The following is a 16,687-nucleotide window of genomic DNA, read 5'->3' on the forward strand; positions in this document are numbered from 1 at the left end:
AAAAAAAAAAAAAAAAGGAAATATTCCGATACCTGGGCTGAATGCCGTGGAATTGCTCCAAAAGCACCGGTGCTGCCAGGAATAGGACTGTCACTCTGGGCTTGTGGCACCCCTGGGAAACCGCAGGCATTGCACACGCAGAGACCCAGCCAGGTAAAGCCATCCCCTACAGTTATCCTGCTTGCTGCCTGCAGGGCAGGACTTCTGCAGGCAAGTCCTGAGCAAAACCTGGTGTTCAGAAACACTCAGAATTCATGAATTTTTATATATTTTTTTTTTATTCATCCAATTGATTGTCGCCTTTGAGCTTTGTCACCCCACCATCCAGCGCAGGGGAATGAGCATCCTGCAGCTGGGGCTGCTGGGGACATGGCTGCACGGGTGCAGCGTTCCCATGGCTCCGGGATCCCCGTGGCTCCAGTGTCCCCACGGCTCTTGCATTCCCACAGCTCCTGGTCCCATGAAGGTGCAGGGCCTGCAGAGCCAGGCTGGGCTGCTCAGCTGCTTAAGCAAAGTGCTTTTGGTGAGGATGATGCTGCAGCAGCATTGGGCAGGGGTCGGTGTTGGCAAGGGGCAGTGCTCCTTCTTCCCCTCTTCCTTGCCTTTTCCATCAGGCCAGCTGCTGGCCCCTTCTTCCTGGTGCTCATTTGGCCCTCACTGGGTTCCCATCCTCCCTCCTCCTCACTGGGTCGGGCCTGCAGTGAACACGCTGGGGGATTTGTGTGGTTTGGCCTCCTAACGGTTTTCCAATCTTTTTGGATGGTGGATCTGAAGTTCTGCGGGTCATTGCGGCAGCGTTTCTGGTTGGGGTTCCTTTCATTGCTGTTGTTTCTTTTTGGCTCTGGGCAGAGTATTTGTGTATTGTGGAGTAATTTGTCTGTGCTGGTGATGCTTGGACCACGCTCAGCCAGCTTTGCTCCTTCCCCTCTATTCTGCGCCTTCATGCAGGCAACTGGAACAGGCTGCCCAGGGAGTGATGGAGCCTTTTCCCACCTTGATCCTATGATTCTAAGTCAAAGCTTTTTGTAGAGGAAAGCTGATTAGTCTCCGAATTTGATAGAATAATGCAGGGCTTTGCATTTGCAGGAGAAGTGGAGGGTGTGAGAGCCACGGGTGTCGGTTGCGTCCAAAGGATTTTTGTCCTTCCTCTGTGCGGGGGCCTGAGGTGTGCACGTTCAGCACAGAGCCAGGTTTATGGGTTTGGTGACTCGTTTCCTCAGTGATCCCTGGGGTTTTGCTGGTGTAAGCTGTCCTGGCTCGATCATCACCCCCAAAAAATAATCCAAGAGGAAAAATCCCAAACTCGAGGCAAAAACTTTGCTTGGGAAATGAGCGTGTCTGTGATTATTGATGACAGAGGGAAGCCTTTGGGGAACCCAGTGCTGTGCGGGTGATTTCAGTAGCTCGGCAGATCCTGCTGTTGCAGAGCTCGGGGTGCACTGTGTGCTACCAGCACAGCACTGTTATTCGGGACTGAGCCCATGCATCCTACTGGGGCTCTCCGGGTGTATGGCAGAGGGGAGACGCGTGGCTGTGTTCATTCTTAACACCCTGCTGGGCTGCGTTAGGCCTTCGAGAAGAAAATCCCAGCCTTGGGGTAGGCTGTCCCGTGCTGCTGGGAGGGAGCAGCTGTGCTTTCAGGTGTTGACGTGCTGCCATTACAATGAATCTCTCAGAACTCAAGGTGTAGCCTCACTGACAGCAGCGCTTTTCCTGGAAGACAAATCCCAACATCCCACACCCACGTCCCACTGCAGGAAAGCTGCAATGCCACAAGGCTGAGCCACCAGCCAGGACCACAGCCAGCAAACACGGGCACTGGCAGCGGGATGGCAGTGGGGAGAGGGGTTTGCTCGGAGGGCAGCACGCGCTGGCGGCAGCCTGCTGCATGGCATTGCTCGCTGCTGCCTTCCCGTGCAGCAGCTTGGGCTGGCAGCTTGCATGAGCTTGCATGCTCGAAGCGAAATCACTCTGGAACAGTGCATTTCACCCTTTGCCATCACTTGTTATGTATTTTCGGGGCAAAATAACGCTAGCGTTGAGCTTGACGTACAAGGTTGCAAAACAGTGCATTGTGGAAACATAGATTTGGGCATGTCGGAGCCTGCGGGGCAGTGGTTTGCAGGCAGCAGCGCTCCTGGCCACCTCCAGGGGACATCTCCTGGTCTCCAGAGGCTCAGAGCCCATGGTGCCTGCACCGGGCAAGTTGCACCTCTGGTACAGAGCTTTCCTGGGGGCTGATGGTGAGGCACCAGCGAGCACATTGCATGCTGGTTGCTCTCATTTGCTCTGCCCTTGGTGCTGGGGGGTTTCCAGCATGCCCCGTAGTTTCAGGCAGCCCCTTGCACTGCTGCTGTCCTCCTCTTGCTGCAGTACACCACAGCTAGGCTGCAAGCAGTCATGCATCTAGCCAGATTGCTGCTGCTTCACAGCCTGGACTGTGGCATAGTGTAGCCCTTGGTGGATTTGCAGCCTGCAGAGCCACATGTGGGGTGTGCAGGGAAGCAACGTGGATGCGTGCATGGAGAGCCCGCGGGCAGGGCTCGTACAGCCCCTTTAAATCAGTGTTCAGCTGCAGGGTGAGGACATGAGCATCCCACTCAGTGCAGACGGGATACCAAACTGCCCAGCCCCCATGCTGGGGTCTGGAAACCTAAACCTGCCAAAACGGTCCCATGCAGGGGGTTGGTGCCCCATGCTCGTGGCGAGGCTCCTCTGCTCTTCTCCTTGCTTGTCTTTTGGAGGGGGAAATAATCACTTCAAAGGCTGATCCAAAGCCTTGAGGACCTCTTCTTTTAGCTCTTGGCCCACAAAGCCACGTGCTGGGCTTGGGCTCTAGCAGGGAACGCCCCGGGGTGGGTGCAGGGCCTCATCCCACAGCTGACTAGCAGAGGCTCTGCTCTGTTGCAGGGTCGTCGCGGGGCCCCAGCCCGCTCACCATGGGGGCACAGGACACCCTGCCTGTCGCTGCCGCTTTCACTGAGACCGTCAACGCATACTTCAAGGGAGCTGACCCCAGCAAGTAGGTGCCGGCCGTGGGGTATGGGCACGAATGTGGGGGTCTGGGGTGGGAATGAGGGGCTTTCACCACGCTGTCCACCCTGTGCTGCGTTTTGAGGCCTCCGTTTCCTCCCCCTGGGTCTCTGTGCTCGGTGCTGCAGGTGCATCGTGAAGATCACGGGGGAGATGGTGCTGTCGTTCCCGGCAGGCATTACCCGACACTTTGCCAACAACCCCGCTCCGGCGGTGCTCACCTTCCGCGTGCTGAACTACAACCGGCTGGAGCACGTCCTGCCAAACCCCCAGCTCCTCTGCTGGTGAGCCCTTACTCGCACCCATGCTGCCAGTCAGGGCCAGAGATCTCACTGCAAGGGCAGGCTGCCTGCAAAACCACCTGCCTTGAGGTCTGGGCAAGTTTTGGGAAGGAAATTCTCAGCCCCTAAATACTGCTGGAGCACTCCCTCCAAGTGCAGCCCCTTTGCCAAGCAGCACACAGTGGGGTTTGCTCATTTTCTACCCACTCTGTTCAGTGCAGATCCTGCTTGCAAAATGGAACAGCCCATGGGAAGCTCCTGTGGTGCCTCCTCGCATCATGAGAGGGGGATTGCAGTATCCCTGTAAGCAAGGGATGAAACCTGGTCACAGCCCACAGCCAGTGCTGCTTTGCTGCAGGAGTGGCTTAGGGAAAGAGTTAATGCCACCTGTTAGTTTAGTTTAGGATGAGAGGTGATGGCTTCATGTTGTGCCAGGGGAAGGTCAGGTTGGGTATTCGGAGAAATCTCTTCTCCAAAGAGCAAACAGCATGGGCACAGGCTGCCCAGGGGTGGGGGGTCACCATCCCTGGGGGTGTTCCAGAGCTGTGGGGATGTGGCACTGAGGGACATGGGCAGTGGGCATGGGGGGGTGGGCTGAGGTGGGCTTGGGGAGCTTGGGGAGCTTTTCCAACCTGAATGATTCCTTGGTTGCATGTTAACTGCTCGCAGTGACAGCACGCAGAGTGACGCCAGCACGAAGGAGTTCTGGGTCAACATGCCAAACCTGATGACGCACCTCAAGAAGGTATCGGAGCAGAAACCACAAGCAACCTATTACAATGTGGATATGCTCAAGTACCAGGTATGGTGCTTTGTCAGATTGAATTCAGCCAAAAGCGTGTGCGGTGTTGTAGGCGGTATGATGTGTAAGAGGTGGGGTTTCCTAAGTGCAGAGGAGGCAGCAGGAGGTGGGGGCATGCTGCGCAGGGGGCTCTCGGTACGACCCTCTACTGGGGCCCAGCACAAACTTTCTATGTGAATATGAGGTGTTGTCTCCTCTGAAACACATTGCAATGACTGAGTCTGTAAAATGGGATTTCTCCCTTCACCCCTATGGAAACTAAATGTTTTTTCTGTCATTTTGGAAGGTATCTGCCCAGGGTATTCAGTCTACTCCATTAAACCTTGCAGTGAGCTGGCGGTGTGAACCTGCAAGCACTGACCTCCGCATCGACTACAAATACAATACGGAGGCAATGACCACACCGGTAGCTCTAAACAACGTCCAGTTCCTCGTCCCCGTCGACGGAGGAGTAACCAAGCTGCAGGCCGTGCTCCCACCCGCTGTCTGGTAGGCATTGCTGCCGGCATCGCGCTTCCGCTGTGTGCTGAATCCAGCACCCAACCCAGCACCAGCTCTTGTCCTTATGCAAGATGGGGTGGGCAGCCCAACTCTACAACCCAAAGTGATGTTTCCATGCTTGGGTCCAACACAAAGCCACACTCCCAAAATTGAGGCTCTGCCCGGCGCACGCGGCTTTTGGCAGTGTTTGTATGGGGTCCACGTAGCATCCTGCTTCCTACAGAAGCGCTCTTCTCGGTGTGTTTGCAGGAACGCGGAGCAGCAGAGGATATTGTGGAAGATCCCTGATATCTCTCAGAAGTCAGAAAATGGAGGTAATCCTGTGAACATGCATGCTTTTGGCAATGGGTACTTCGAGCAGGCGTTGGCTGTTCCTCTTGTCTGCACACATATTGGTGTGGGCGCTTGCACGGAGAGGATGCTATTTGGAATTGGGAGCAAAGAGCCTGGAAAATCCAGGGCATGTCACCAGGACTGCTTTGCCAACTGGAGCTGGCGTTGTAGGAGGGTGCAAACGCGTGGGGTGGGAGCGGGCACGGCATTGTGCCCTGCGGGCTCTAAGGCTGTCGTGGGTGCTCTCCTGCAGGCGTGGGCTCGCTGCTGGCCCGCTTCCAGCTGGCGGAGGGGCCCAGCTCCCCAGCCCCCCTGGCCGTGCAGTTCACCAGCGAGGGCAGCACGCTCTCCAGCTGCGACATTGAGCTCGTCGGCGCCGGCTACCGCTTCTCGCTCATCAAGAAGAGGTTCGCGGCAGGTAGGTGCCAGCCCCGATGCAAAGGCTCCCACCCATGAAATGCCCCCGAAATCCCACTAGGGGGGAGGTTTGCCATTCGTGGGACCCACGGGTGGGGGTCTCCGGAGGCGGCGTTGGCTCTATGGGTGCTGTATGGAGATGGCAGCACGGTGGGGCCGGGTGGGTGCAGGCGGGTGGCTGACGTCTGGTCCCGTTTCCAGGTAAATACTTGGCTGATAACTGAAGGAAACGTATGGAAAATAACGTGGAAAATAACCAAGGACTACTGTGAGTGGAACGGGTTTTAATTACAGTTTAAGGAAAATGAACTAAATCCTGCACTTGGGACATTTCTGTTGGAAGTGTTGACAACTTTCAGCTTTTTTTCCTCAGAAAACACCGTCTTGACCAGTCCTACAGTATTTACTTCTAGATGTAACATTGTTAATGGTTTTAAAATGTAATTATTGTATTTGTAAATTGTACTCATTCCAGTAAGGCTGTATTTTGGAAGTTAGACACTTGAGTTTTAGCATTTTACCATTCATGAAATGGATGTAATTTAAACTGTGGTATATCAATTTAATAGTAGTACTGTTGAATGGCACAATGCTTACAGAGGTAGATTCCATTTTGTCGATATATACGATTTAAACACCGTGCGGGTGGCTGTGACAAAGGCGGGTGCCTCACTGAGGGAGCCAGGCGGAGCCGCACGCTCATTTACTTTCCTCCTGCCCTTAGCACGTCTCACGGTGGTGAATGAAGCACCCCACCTTCAGGTTCAGATGGTTTAACTCCAGAACAATATTTCTGTGGAGGTGGAGGCTCCTGACGCAGTCTCCCAAGGAAAAGAAGTGAAAAATGTCACTTCTAGAAAGAGTGTTTCCTTCAGATGGCCGCTATAGGATGCCTCCACCAACAAGGCCGTGTTCTCTTACCGCAGACTCAGCGCCGGCAATCCCAGCGGTCCGCGTATCCCTTCCCCATGTTTTGCATATATGCAGATGAGGACGTGAGAGGCTGGAAAGTAGCTGAGCTCACAGCTCTGCCCGGCAGTGGCACCGCGGATTTTGGGGATGCGTTTCCAGAGCAGGCTCCAGATTTTCGGTTGCGTTTCCACCATCCTTTGCTCGCTTCTTCTATTCATTTCCTCCACTTCTGAAAGCCCCATGGGTTTAGGAAATGCTTTAAAGGTGTGCAGCCCCATGCTTCTCCTTTTTACTAATTAGGCAGGAAAAAAAAGATATCTCTATACACCAATATTGAGAAATGAAGGCAGCCCAACCTGACCCTGCCAAAAGCACCGGCACCGGGAGCAGTGGTCTTGTGGAGATGGGAAAACCTTCAAGAGCTGTGCAGAGGTGGAGAGCTCATTTCAATGGGGAGAAAAGGAGGAAACAGCGATCCGTGCCCATCCTATGAGAAAATAGGAAAATCTGGGGCTGTTTCAGCTCCGGGCTGGCTCCCGGGTTGTTATAGGATGGGTGATCTGTGTGCGTGTACACACAAAGTGCAAATGCAGGAGGAAAGCACAACACAGCTTTGCTGATTTGGAAAGCAAACCCGCCGGCACTCCTGGATGGAACGCTCTGCCCTGCCCAGCTATTTACTTCCCTCTGAAATGGAAATATGTACAAATGGTGTGACCAGCCCCTTCCTGCCATAGGAACATGGGGCAGAATCTAAGAATCAGTTTCTGCACGATTGGTTCATGCTGCGTACAGTTGTTATAAACTCATGCTTCCAGAAGACATCTTTGCCATAGTCCCGAAAATAGGGATTTTATAGTGTAAATATTACCAGAACATAGATATTTTACTTTATATCTCATTTGAAAGACGAGGTGTTTACATTAGCATTGGGATTTTAAATGCTTTTTAAACAAAAAAGACGAAAACCAAATAACCCAAAGCTCCCGAGCCCGTCCCAGCGGTGCCCCGCAGCCCAGCTCCCCTTCTCCCAGTGCCGCTCGCTGTTGGGGCCCAAACTGGTGGTGTGGGGCAGGCCCCTCGCATGGTGGTGTTGCCAATGCCTCGCACAGTGTTGGGTTCCCCTGGTGTTTCTTTGGGTGCAGTGTATGGCATGTCTCTGCGCTCCATCCTGGCTATTTGCTGCAGGTATCCAATACCTGCGGCCAGATGACGTGCTCCTTGCACGAGGCATTGCAGACCGACTTTCTACATTAATGGCGTTCCCCAGTAACGAGGAAATCATTAACCATATGAAATAGGACCAAATGAGAAGCGTTTCATTTGGGATCTACTTTCGTTCTTAGCTATCGCTTCCCCATTGAACGCTGCTCCTCGGTTTTGCCATAGGGCTGCTGTGCACTCATCCCCTAGCCCTGCTCCACTTTTAAAATAATCTTAATTTTGAAGCTTACTGTGACCAAAATGCGTGACATTCGAGGAGACACCCGAGGTCAGGGGACGGGGGCTCTGAGCACCTGGTAGAGTTGTGGGTGTCCCTGTTCATTGCAGGGGAGTGGGACCAGATGGCCTCTAAGGGTCCCTTCCAGGTCAAATGATTCTATCATTCTATGAACATCACCACACTGTACTTTCCCTACAAGAAATTACTGTCTTAAAGACTTGGTTTCATCACCAGAATTATTATTTTCTTCTTTCTCTCACACACTGACAAGGAAAGCAATCCTTGTAGAGCTGAGGACTCCTATGACTGTAATTACTGTCATCCCTATTTCACTGCAAGGAGGGACAAAGCCCTGTAGGAACACCCAGGCTCGCTGCAGGCCAAGCAGCACACAGAGAGCTGTGACAGCTTCAGCAGGTGCTTGGAACACCTTATTTCCCTGTTAGACTTCTCTGTCCTTCTTGGCGTGCAGGAAGTCATTGTGGAAATGCCACGCTAAGAGTTCTGTCCATAACCCACAAAGGCCTGTCTGAAACCCACCCCTTTCTCCCAGCTCCAGCTTCATCCAGGGTGCTCTGAGGCTGAAGAAGTTGCCCAGGTACTTCGGTAGCATGTGCACATCCAAAACCGAGCGGTGATTTGGGATTGGAATCGCAACGGGACATGGGGGGGACGTGGGGGCCGCTGAGCTCAGAGGGAGCCCCAGCCGCCAATTGGGATCCCCAGGGCATCGCCCGAGAGAAGCTATATTGTTTTACGAAATCCCTGGTGTATAAAATGTTTATAAATATTTGTGGATGAAGATACACAGGTCTATTTTTAAGATTTAAGTTAAATAAGTTAATGAATGGCTGGCCTTTTTTGCCTAAACGTGCAATGGGATATATTATACCTTTAGTCTATGATGGCCTAGGTACTGCTTAGTCTGTGATGAAAACTTTGCTGCTTACCCAATGTTCTCAGAGAAAAGCTGTAAGAGGCGTACAGGTTTGTTGCACACGGACTACTGCAGCAAAGCTTTGTATTTGACCACTGGTAATATGAATGTGTTGTATTGACTTGTTGAAGATAATCATGAGACAACATATTTTAAATGTTACTTGCCTTATAGATTAGGATACAGATATGTGGATATCATTTTTGTAAATAATGTTTTTTATAAATGTCTTTCCTCCATTCTCCCCATCATCCATTCCACGAAATCTTGAATATGCAATTATTTACCACGCATAATATTGCAACCGATAAATCCCCACGTCAGAACAAAGTTTATTAATTCTATACATGAGAACCACATGAAACACCCCATTCAGATGCAATTTAAATGTGATTTTTTTTTCCTTGAAAATAAACAGAACCCAGAAAAAAAAAAAACAACTTTCTTTGTGTGTTTTGCTCCCGTGGGCAGGAGAATCCCAGGGGGAACAGGGGGATCACAGGCTGCCACGTCCCTGTGTCCCAAATGGCATTGCTGCTGGGGCCATGCGCTGCCACCCAGCTCGGGGATGGGGCTGTGCATGGAGATGTGCGGGGACAACGGGGACGTAGAATCATTAAGGTTGGGAAAGACCACCGAGATCATCTAGTCCAACCCACCCATGGGGGCTGTGGGTTATCTAGGGGCTGTGGGGACCTGTGGGAGCTGCGGGGGCACATAGTGCTTGGGGGATGATGAGGGCATGTAGTGCTTGTGGGGGGACATATGGGGATATGGGGACGATGAGGACACTTAGGGGCTGCAGGGGCTGTTGGGAACCACAAGGCCCACGGCTGCAGTGACATACAAGGGCTGGGACGACCCTTGTAGGCAACGGGGATGCACCAGGGCCCTGTGCGGACCAGGAAGACCTGACAGACGTGGATGCAGGGACAGGTGGGGGCCAGCAGGGCCTCCGGGGCCGCGCGGGGACGGAGCGGGGGGGACGCGGAGGGGCGGGCTCCGGCTCCCGGCGGCCTCTGGGCGACGCTGGCCCAGGCCCTCCGCCCTCCGCGTCCCCTCTGCGGCTCCCGGGATGCAGTGTGGGGAGGCCGCGGGAGGCCTCGGGGCTCACTGTCCCCGTCCTCCAGGGCCCTCCAAGCGGTTCCCGGTGGCGGCGGTGGACGCCATCCTGAAGGCCGTGCTGGAGGGCTGCCTGCGGGAGCAGTGCTACGAGCCGGGGCTGTGCCGGGAGATGGCCGCGACCGTCAGCGAGGTGCGCCGGGCTGTGGGGCTGTTGTCCTCCTGGGAGGCCGGGGTCCGCTGGGCACGGCTGCCTCCGTAGGTGGAAAGGGATAGGAGGTCACCTCGTGGCTGCACGGTGGCACCTGTGTCGGCTGAAGGCAGTCCTGCCCCTGCTCCGTGCCCGGGTGGAAGGATGTCAGGGAAGTTCTTTACCCAGAGGCAGTGCCCAGAGCTATGGGTGCCCCATCCCTGCAGGTGCCCGAGGCCATGGGTGGGCACTGAGCAGCTGGAGCTGGGGGGCACCCAGCCCAAAGTTGGGGACTGGGGGCTCTGTGGCCCCTTCCAACCCAGCCATGCTGGGATTCTGTGGTTCTGTGCTGCTGCCCTGAGCCTCTGGCCTTACAGCTGGTTTGGCCCAGGAGAGCTCGGCAGCACAGAGCAAGCGGAGGTGCCTGTCAGTGTGAATGCCCACGAGGAAGCGATCTTGGCAAGAGCATGGTGCCCACCTACAGTGTCTCCTCGCTTAATGTCTGCGCTTGTGTTCGTGTAGTGAAACAGAGCTGTGCCTGCTCTTAGCGATGGAAATGTTGGTTCTCAAGCGCTCACTGCCTTGGTGTTTCAAAGACAGCGAGTTTGTACTGGCACAGGGTCAGGGGACAGGGCTCTGAGCACCTGGTAGAGCTGTGGGTGTCCCTGTTCATTGCAGGGGAGTGGGACCAGTTGGCCTTTAAGGGTCCCTTCCAACTCAAACGATTCTAGGATTGTCATCAGGACTGTCACAAGGGCTGAGCAGTGCTGTGCTGGCACTTTCCATCCCAGAACACCCAGTTGCTGAGCACCCCCTGTGCAGAGCTCACCGCGTTGAGTCTCAGCGCACCTCTCTCCTGCAGGTGATCAAAGCTCGGGTGAAGGACCTGGTGGTGCCGAGGTACAAGATCGTTGTGGTGACGCACATTGGGCAGCTGAATGGGCAGGGCATGCAGATCGGCAGCAGGTGCCTGTGGGATCCTGCCACGGATACGTTTTCATCCTACGTCTTCAAAAACAGCTCGCTGTTTGCTCTTGCAAATGTCTATGCTGTCTATTTTGAATAGCAAGGTAGATGCATTTAGCAGAGGAGAAATGAATTTCAGTCTGAGTCCTCCTGTTGCTGAGAGCAGCAGTGAGGGACCGAGGCAACAATCACCTGCTTAGAAATGTGGTTCCCCCAAGCTTTTTGGTGGTGAGTGCCATCATTGTATTCCCCATGGCTTTCCCTGGTTAGTGATTTTCTGTAGGATGCCATTTTGCACCTGATTCTAACTGCTTTTGGCACTGGGTGTTCCTGTAACATTTGTTCTCCCTGAATTTACTGTGAGTACGTGATCCCTCAAGAAATGACCGAGTGATTTTTGGAAGGCAAAACAAACACGTTTGGAACCAATCCACACTTTGGGGCAGCTCAGCCCCGGCCCCATGCACACACTGCCCTGCTCATGCAGGGTCCCGTCGCGTGGCCATGCAGAAGGCAGAAAGTTTTTCTTAGAGATGAGTGACTGTCCCATTGTTTTCCAAATCAAGTGGTAAATGCCCTTAAATTCATCATGTTCAGAGTATATCGATCTGACATTCCTGGCCCCTTTTATTTAAGATGCTTCAATCTAGCAGGAAAAAAAAGTGAAATTGTGTTTCTCAGCTGCTACCTCCCTATAGATAATGGGGGAAATGCATCTCTATCAGCTCAGAAATGTGCTTGGAAGCATATTTCTCATCTGTCCCGTTGCAAATTGACTGCCCACTGGGCAGGACGCCAGGTCAATGGGAAATAAATCGTGACTCCTCCTGCGCGTTTTGAGGGCAGACAGAGGGGTCACTGTCTTATCTGCTGCAGCAATCCCTGTGCTGTGGTGCCCTGCACAGAGCTATGTGCTCAGCATTGCTCTCATTTTGGTACCAGCAGACACTTGTTGCTACCCCTGTCTCACAGGTGATAACCCAGGTCCAAAAGCTGCTCTTGGATTTTTGTAGAACGCACATAGTAGATAGCTATGTTACTGCTTTTTATGTGCAAAGACAGGAGTTAGATGGGAGGAGATGTTTGTACTCATATCGAAAAATGCAGTGCTAAAACACTGTAATACTTTGTAGAATCCCAGCAAACCCACCTGCAGCTGCACTGCAGCTCCTAACACTCACCCTCTGCGTACTTTAAAGAATAAAGGTACAACTAAAGAACACAACTGAAATAACTGTGCTTTATGTCATGATTGTTTTAATACCTTCAAGCGATGGCCTCGAACCTCCCCAGCACCAGCTGCGTTAGCACAGCAGACTGATGTCCCTCTCGCTGCAGCCGACGCTGCAGCAGGACGTGGTCAGCAGCTTGGCCACCTCACGCTTCTTGAGCACAGCCACCTTCCTGCTGCGCTGCACGTCGCGCTCCACCTGGGGCCTGCCCTCCTGGCTCTGCTCATCACCAACCTCCAGCCCCTGCACTGCGTACGGGGAGGGCTCTGCGTCACCGCCACTCTCCTGGGACGAGGACAGGGGGGACTCGCTGCTCTCTGCTGCAAGAAATTAGAAGTGAGAGTTAGAAGCCGTGCCTTTCAGCCCGACGCTGATGCGTGTCCTTCAGATGACGGAACTGAGTCGACGTGAGAGCGGCACTTGATGAGCTGCGAACCTAGAACGGCGTGTGGTTTCCTGAAACACAGGTGTGCTAACGAATCCGGTGCCCAAACTCCCAGATGTTTGCTTATGGTGTGCTTCTAATTGTGTGCATTCAGAACACCACGGTACGTCTGGGCACAAACTTCTGGAGTTCTTACAGCTAGAGGGGCTGTCTGGCTTCATTCAGCAGCGATGCTTTCTGCTCTCTGGCAGTGCGCTGCAGATGGCATTGCTTTTTCTGTTGAAAGCTGCTGCTACAACACTGTAGTCCAAACAGGCACATGTTATTGCTTGGAAAATGTGGGAAGCCCCTGCTCCTGTCATCTGCCTCATCTGTCTTCTTTTTTCTCTAGTTATTGTAATCAGAGTACAGATTTTCAGCAGTGCACGCGATAGCTGACTTTACTGACTCTAAGAGCGTGCTAATAAATACACACCACAGCTTGGGAAGGTTATTGCAGATTACATGTCTGACTTTCTATATTCTTCATCCTGATGTTCTCTAATTGTTCATATAGAGATATCTGGGTTTGAGTGGGAAAGAGGTGCGTGCTCCTCGAGATAAAGGTGAAACGTGTGCTAACTGCAGCAAGGCTTCAGTCTGACACATATGTATTGTAGCACAGTGGTGTCCTGCAATCACCTTGGACCTAGCTCATAGTTCCTCATACTAACTTGGAACACCTGGATCTAAACCTTTTCCATTTAGCAAAACAACACATGGGGCTAAGAAAGCAAGCCATGAGGAAACACATATCACATACTCGCATATGTGAAACTGTGCTGTCTCAGGGTGAAGCCCGTGCTGCTGTGCTTGGGAAGCACCTCCCGAGGAGGGTGCCAGCGCCTGCAGCTGGATTGCTCCTCCTGAGCACCCTCACAGTCAGGCACACCCAGCACTGGGATAAGCCTGTTCATGCATTAATCGATAGCAGGGTGATAGGTAATGCATTAATTAGTACTTACCAAACAGGTACTGGTAATTAGCCAGATCCCTCTTCCACCGAGAGCCGCCACAGGTGAAGACGATGGCTCTGACGAAGTCTCTCCCGCAGAGCTTCACGGCATTGCCCTCCCCTTCAGCCTTGTGCAATGCAGCCAGCAGGCAGAGTGCAGCCAGGGCCAGCAGTGTGCTCCTCATTCTGGGCTGTGGGGCTGGAAGGGCAGCAAAGGAGTGCTCTGCAGGACCGAGGTGAGGAGCGCTGCTGGAAGCTCCCATTTATACGGGCGGCCCATCCGCTCCACTGGGCAGCAGCTTGCTGCAGGGTGACCTCATGTTTGCTAGAACCAATTGTGTTTGTGGTGATGTTTTAATTGCGTTGGGGTTTTGTTTGGGTGTTAAAGGCATCTTAGGACTACGTAACTGCGTTATAGCAGGAATACTTGTAGCATAATGTGTTTATAGGAAATGGGCTTACATCAGTGCTGTTAACGCATATGTGCTGCAAAAATGTTTATTACGTATTTTGTAGGTAATGGGTTTCATCTCCGTGTGTTTCCTTTGCAGTCTGTTGCCCAGTTGTGCCTGTTAGCACCGTGTAAGTGATGTGGGGACTCGCTCTGTCCATGATCCCAAATAAAAATGGGAATTTACTTCTTCCAGGGTCGCCCTCAGTTGCACACCCCTTCATCTCCCCTGCTTTGTCCTCCTGCTGAGCATCCCCTTGTGCTGCTGGCAGCTGTGCATCGTGCTTCAGAGCAAGCTGAGAGCCAGGCAGCCCATGTGCTGTGCAGGCAGAGAGCTGAGCAGAAGGGCATCGTGCTGAGCACGTGGAGCTCTGAGCATGGTGAGCTCGCTGTAGCAAGCTGTAGAGACACTGTAGTTGTTCCACACTTTGCATCTGTAGATATTTACTTTGCAGCTGTCTATGGACAGAGGCCCTTCTTCAAAAGACACAGAAGAGGGGCAGTGGCTCTGGGCAAAGCACGGAATAGCTAAGGATCAGCATCCTGCCAGCCTTTTCCTTCTGATAAATATCTGAAAGCCAGAGTGGAGCAGCTCTGGGACCAGAGGCCAGTGGACCAGTCGTGCTATCAGAGCGGCCCATCCCTGTCTGGATGTTGTTGGCTACTGTTGCTGTAAACTTTGATAAAGAATTCCGCCAATAAAATGCCTCAAAGAGAAAATTGGGTGATTAGGAGGTCAGAAATTCCGTATTCAAGAACAAAACATATGATCCTTAGCACCTCCTAGCACCACAAGTGTTTTTCCAGCCCCGTAATGTTACAGTTAATTAGTTTACATGATGTGCAGGGTGAGTTACGGTGCGCTTCAGCCTTGAAAGCTCATTTTTTACCAGTAGCATCAGTAAACAGTCGTAACCAGTGGTGAAAAATATACGGTGTGTTTTAATCAGGTTTGTAATAATGATTAACGTGTGATTCACCTTAATGGATGTCTTTCTTTGAAATTCAGATTCGTTTTATGCCCAGGGTGAGCTTGGATGTTGGTTGTAAAAGGCACAGAATGCAGAGGGAAGCGCGTGTTAATGCATCCCAAATGATCTGTAACTTCAGTGATGTGTTTAAACGTCGGGCATTTATTGTGAGGCTAATGAGAAAGTCTGGATGTTCTGTGCATATAAAATATATATCTAACTACATAGTGCTAGGAGCAGACACCTATTGCCTGCATCTGCTTAGAAGAGCTGCAGAAGGTTACGTCCTCACCCTACCCATGTCTTTTGGTGGAGAGGTCTCTCAAGGCAGAGATCTGCCTTCTAGAGCTGCAGGAGTACATTCAAATCATGACATTGTTCAAATTTGTCAGGTTGAAAAAGCTGGTCCCTAATTCTTCTTGGCTGGGACAGTCTGCAAGTTGCAGGAGCGCTCGATGCCTTTCAAAGCTCAGCTTTCAAACTCGGTTGTGGTTTATGGGAGGGCAGACAAGAAGGACCTGATGAGAAGTCCATTCATTTACTGTATGAATTCACGAGGGGAGGTACAGATGGCAAATGGCTGTATTCCAGGACCTCAGGTGGGTTTTGGGTGCGTTCTGGTTCCTGATGGAGTGGCCTATGCAGAGGGGGATTTGGGTTACTCAAAAAAGAGAAATGCCCGAAGGAGAAAAGTCTTTAATGGGGCTTTTCCGTGACCTTATCTGTGCATTGGTACAACAGACTGATCATCCAACAAGGGGAACTTCCTGGGGAAAACTTGAAGCATTTAAAAGATATTTCTATCCAGTATGGTTTCAGAGATAAATTTTAACAAATTAAAAGCACTAAACAGTGCACAATAATGCTAGAAGAAGTCTTTCCTACGGTTTACCAAGTGAGAAGTGCTGTCATTTAGCTACTGGAAGTAGAGCAGGACCGATTACATCATGTAAGGCATCAACCTGTAACACAAGAGGTGAGAAAAAGAAATCTGTATGGCAGTGTAATTATGGGATAAGAAATGCAGAGATCAAAAATTCCTATTTGCAAACCAGTAACAGGATTGTTTGTGTAATGAGCATCCAGGCAGCAGGCGAAGGGAGTTTGCATTCTGTTAGCTGATTCTTCTTTGGACTTCTGTTAAAGCTATGCTAAGCTCAGCATTCCTTGAAAGCAGCACTTCTTGGCAGGCCTGTTTGGGTCGTGTTGTACTTAGGGGATACAAACATATCATCGTGTTTACAAAGCAAAATAATTTTCCAGATGATGCACTTGTGGTAGCTGTACTTAGAAGTAGTTGCCCCTGAAGCAGTAATCTCCTTTTAGCATTAGTTGTAGCACAGCCCCTCTCATGCTAAGCTCTGTCCATGCCTAAGCCTAGGCAGATGTGCTGTTACTAGGTGAGCTGCTGGAAGAAATGGTGGAGGATGCTGGAGAGCAGGGCTCCCTCTGCTTAATGAGGCTCTGTGAATTGGCAACCAATTATGCCATGCCTCCTGTCTGTGAAACGATGCACTGATGTACCCAGAGAATGATCCCTATACTCAGAGGACTTGGACTACTTCATGCTAATTTAACTCAGAAGTGATTTTACGAAGTTCTGGCCCCATTTTACAAACTGGGAGTGCAAGTCCAGTAAGGCAAGGCTGAAAGGACCAAGTTCATTAGGCTCCAGCACCTTGTCTGGGGCTCCAGCACCTTGTCTGGGGCTCCAGCACCTTGTCTGGGGCTCCAGCACCTTGTCTGGGGCTCCAGCACCTTGTCTGGGGCTCCAGC

At 51.9% G+C, this 16,687-nt stretch overlaps 3 protein-coding genes across 7 annotated transcripts in view; 2 read left to right on the forward strand and 1 right to left on the reverse strand.

The window, feature by feature from the left end:
- The window catches only part of SGIP1 (SH3 domain GRB2 like endophilin interacting protein 1), a 37,506-nt gene extending 27,598 nt beyond the window's left edge, over positions 1 to 9,908 (forward strand). For all 3 annotated transcript variants that reach the window (XM_021404959.1, XM_021404960.1, XM_021404961.1), the window contains 8 exons: positions 2,911 to 3,022; positions 3,162 to 3,317; positions 3,984 to 4,116; positions 4,403 to 4,605; positions 4,867 to 4,931; positions 5,204 to 5,368; positions 5,569 to 9,596; positions 9,791 to 9,908. In XM_021404959.1, coding sequence (XP_021260634.1) covers positions 2,911 to 3,022; positions 3,162 to 3,317; positions 3,984 to 4,116; positions 4,403 to 4,605; positions 4,867 to 4,931; positions 5,204 to 5,368; positions 5,569 to 5,591 — 857 coding nt within the window. In that variant the 3' untranslated portion in view covers positions 5,592 to 9,596; positions 9,791 to 9,908. The remainder of the gene's footprint in view (positions 1 to 2,910; positions 3,023 to 3,161; positions 3,318 to 3,983; positions 4,117 to 4,402; positions 4,606 to 4,866; positions 4,932 to 5,203; positions 5,369 to 5,568; positions 9,597 to 9,790) is intronic.
- TCTEX1D1 (Tctex1 domain containing 1) lies at positions 9,665 to 12,100 on the forward strand. Its single transcript, XM_021404970.1, has 2 exons — positions 9,665 to 9,915; positions 10,775 to 12,100. The coding sequence occupies exons 1-2, from the start codon at positions 9,736 to 9,738 to the stop codon at positions 10,976 to 10,978; spliced, it is 384 nt and encodes a 127-aa protein (XP_021260645.1). The 5' UTR covers positions 9,665 to 9,735; the 3' UTR covers positions 10,979 to 12,100.
- The window catches only part of WDR78 (WD repeat domain 78), a 17,867-nt gene continuing 16,042 nt past the window's right edge, over positions 14,863 to 16,687 (reverse strand). For 2 of the 3 annotated variants that reach the window (XM_021404956.1, XM_021404954.1), the window contains exon 17: positions 15,433 to 15,873. In XM_021404956.1, the coding sequence (XP_021260631.1) occupies positions 15,820 to 15,873 (54 nt within the window). In that variant the 3' untranslated portion in view covers positions 15,433 to 15,819. Of the gene's footprint in view, positions 15,874 to 16,687 lie in introns of all 3 variants that reach the window. The other variant, XM_021404955.1, reaches the window with a different exon arrangement.

Source organism: Numida meleagris, chromosome 7, assembly GCF_002078875.1.
Source record: "Numida meleagris isolate 19003 breed g44 Domestic line chromosome 7, NumMel1.0, whole genome shotgun sequence".
Classification (NCBI taxonomy): Eukaryota; Metazoa; Chordata; class Aves; order Galliformes; family Numididae; genus Numida; species Numida meleagris.

Excerpts from the sequence above, each read along its gene's own strand:
- TCTEX1D1 (XM_021404970.1), top strand. The coding sequence starts at position 9,736 with ATGCAGTGTGGGGAGGCCGCGGGAGGCCTCGGGGCTCACTGTCCCCGT. Across the intron at positions 9,916-10,774 it reads TGGCCGCGACCGTCAGCGAG|GTGATCAAAGCTCGGGTGAA; the intron begins GTGCGCCGGGCT and ends TCTCTCCTGCAG.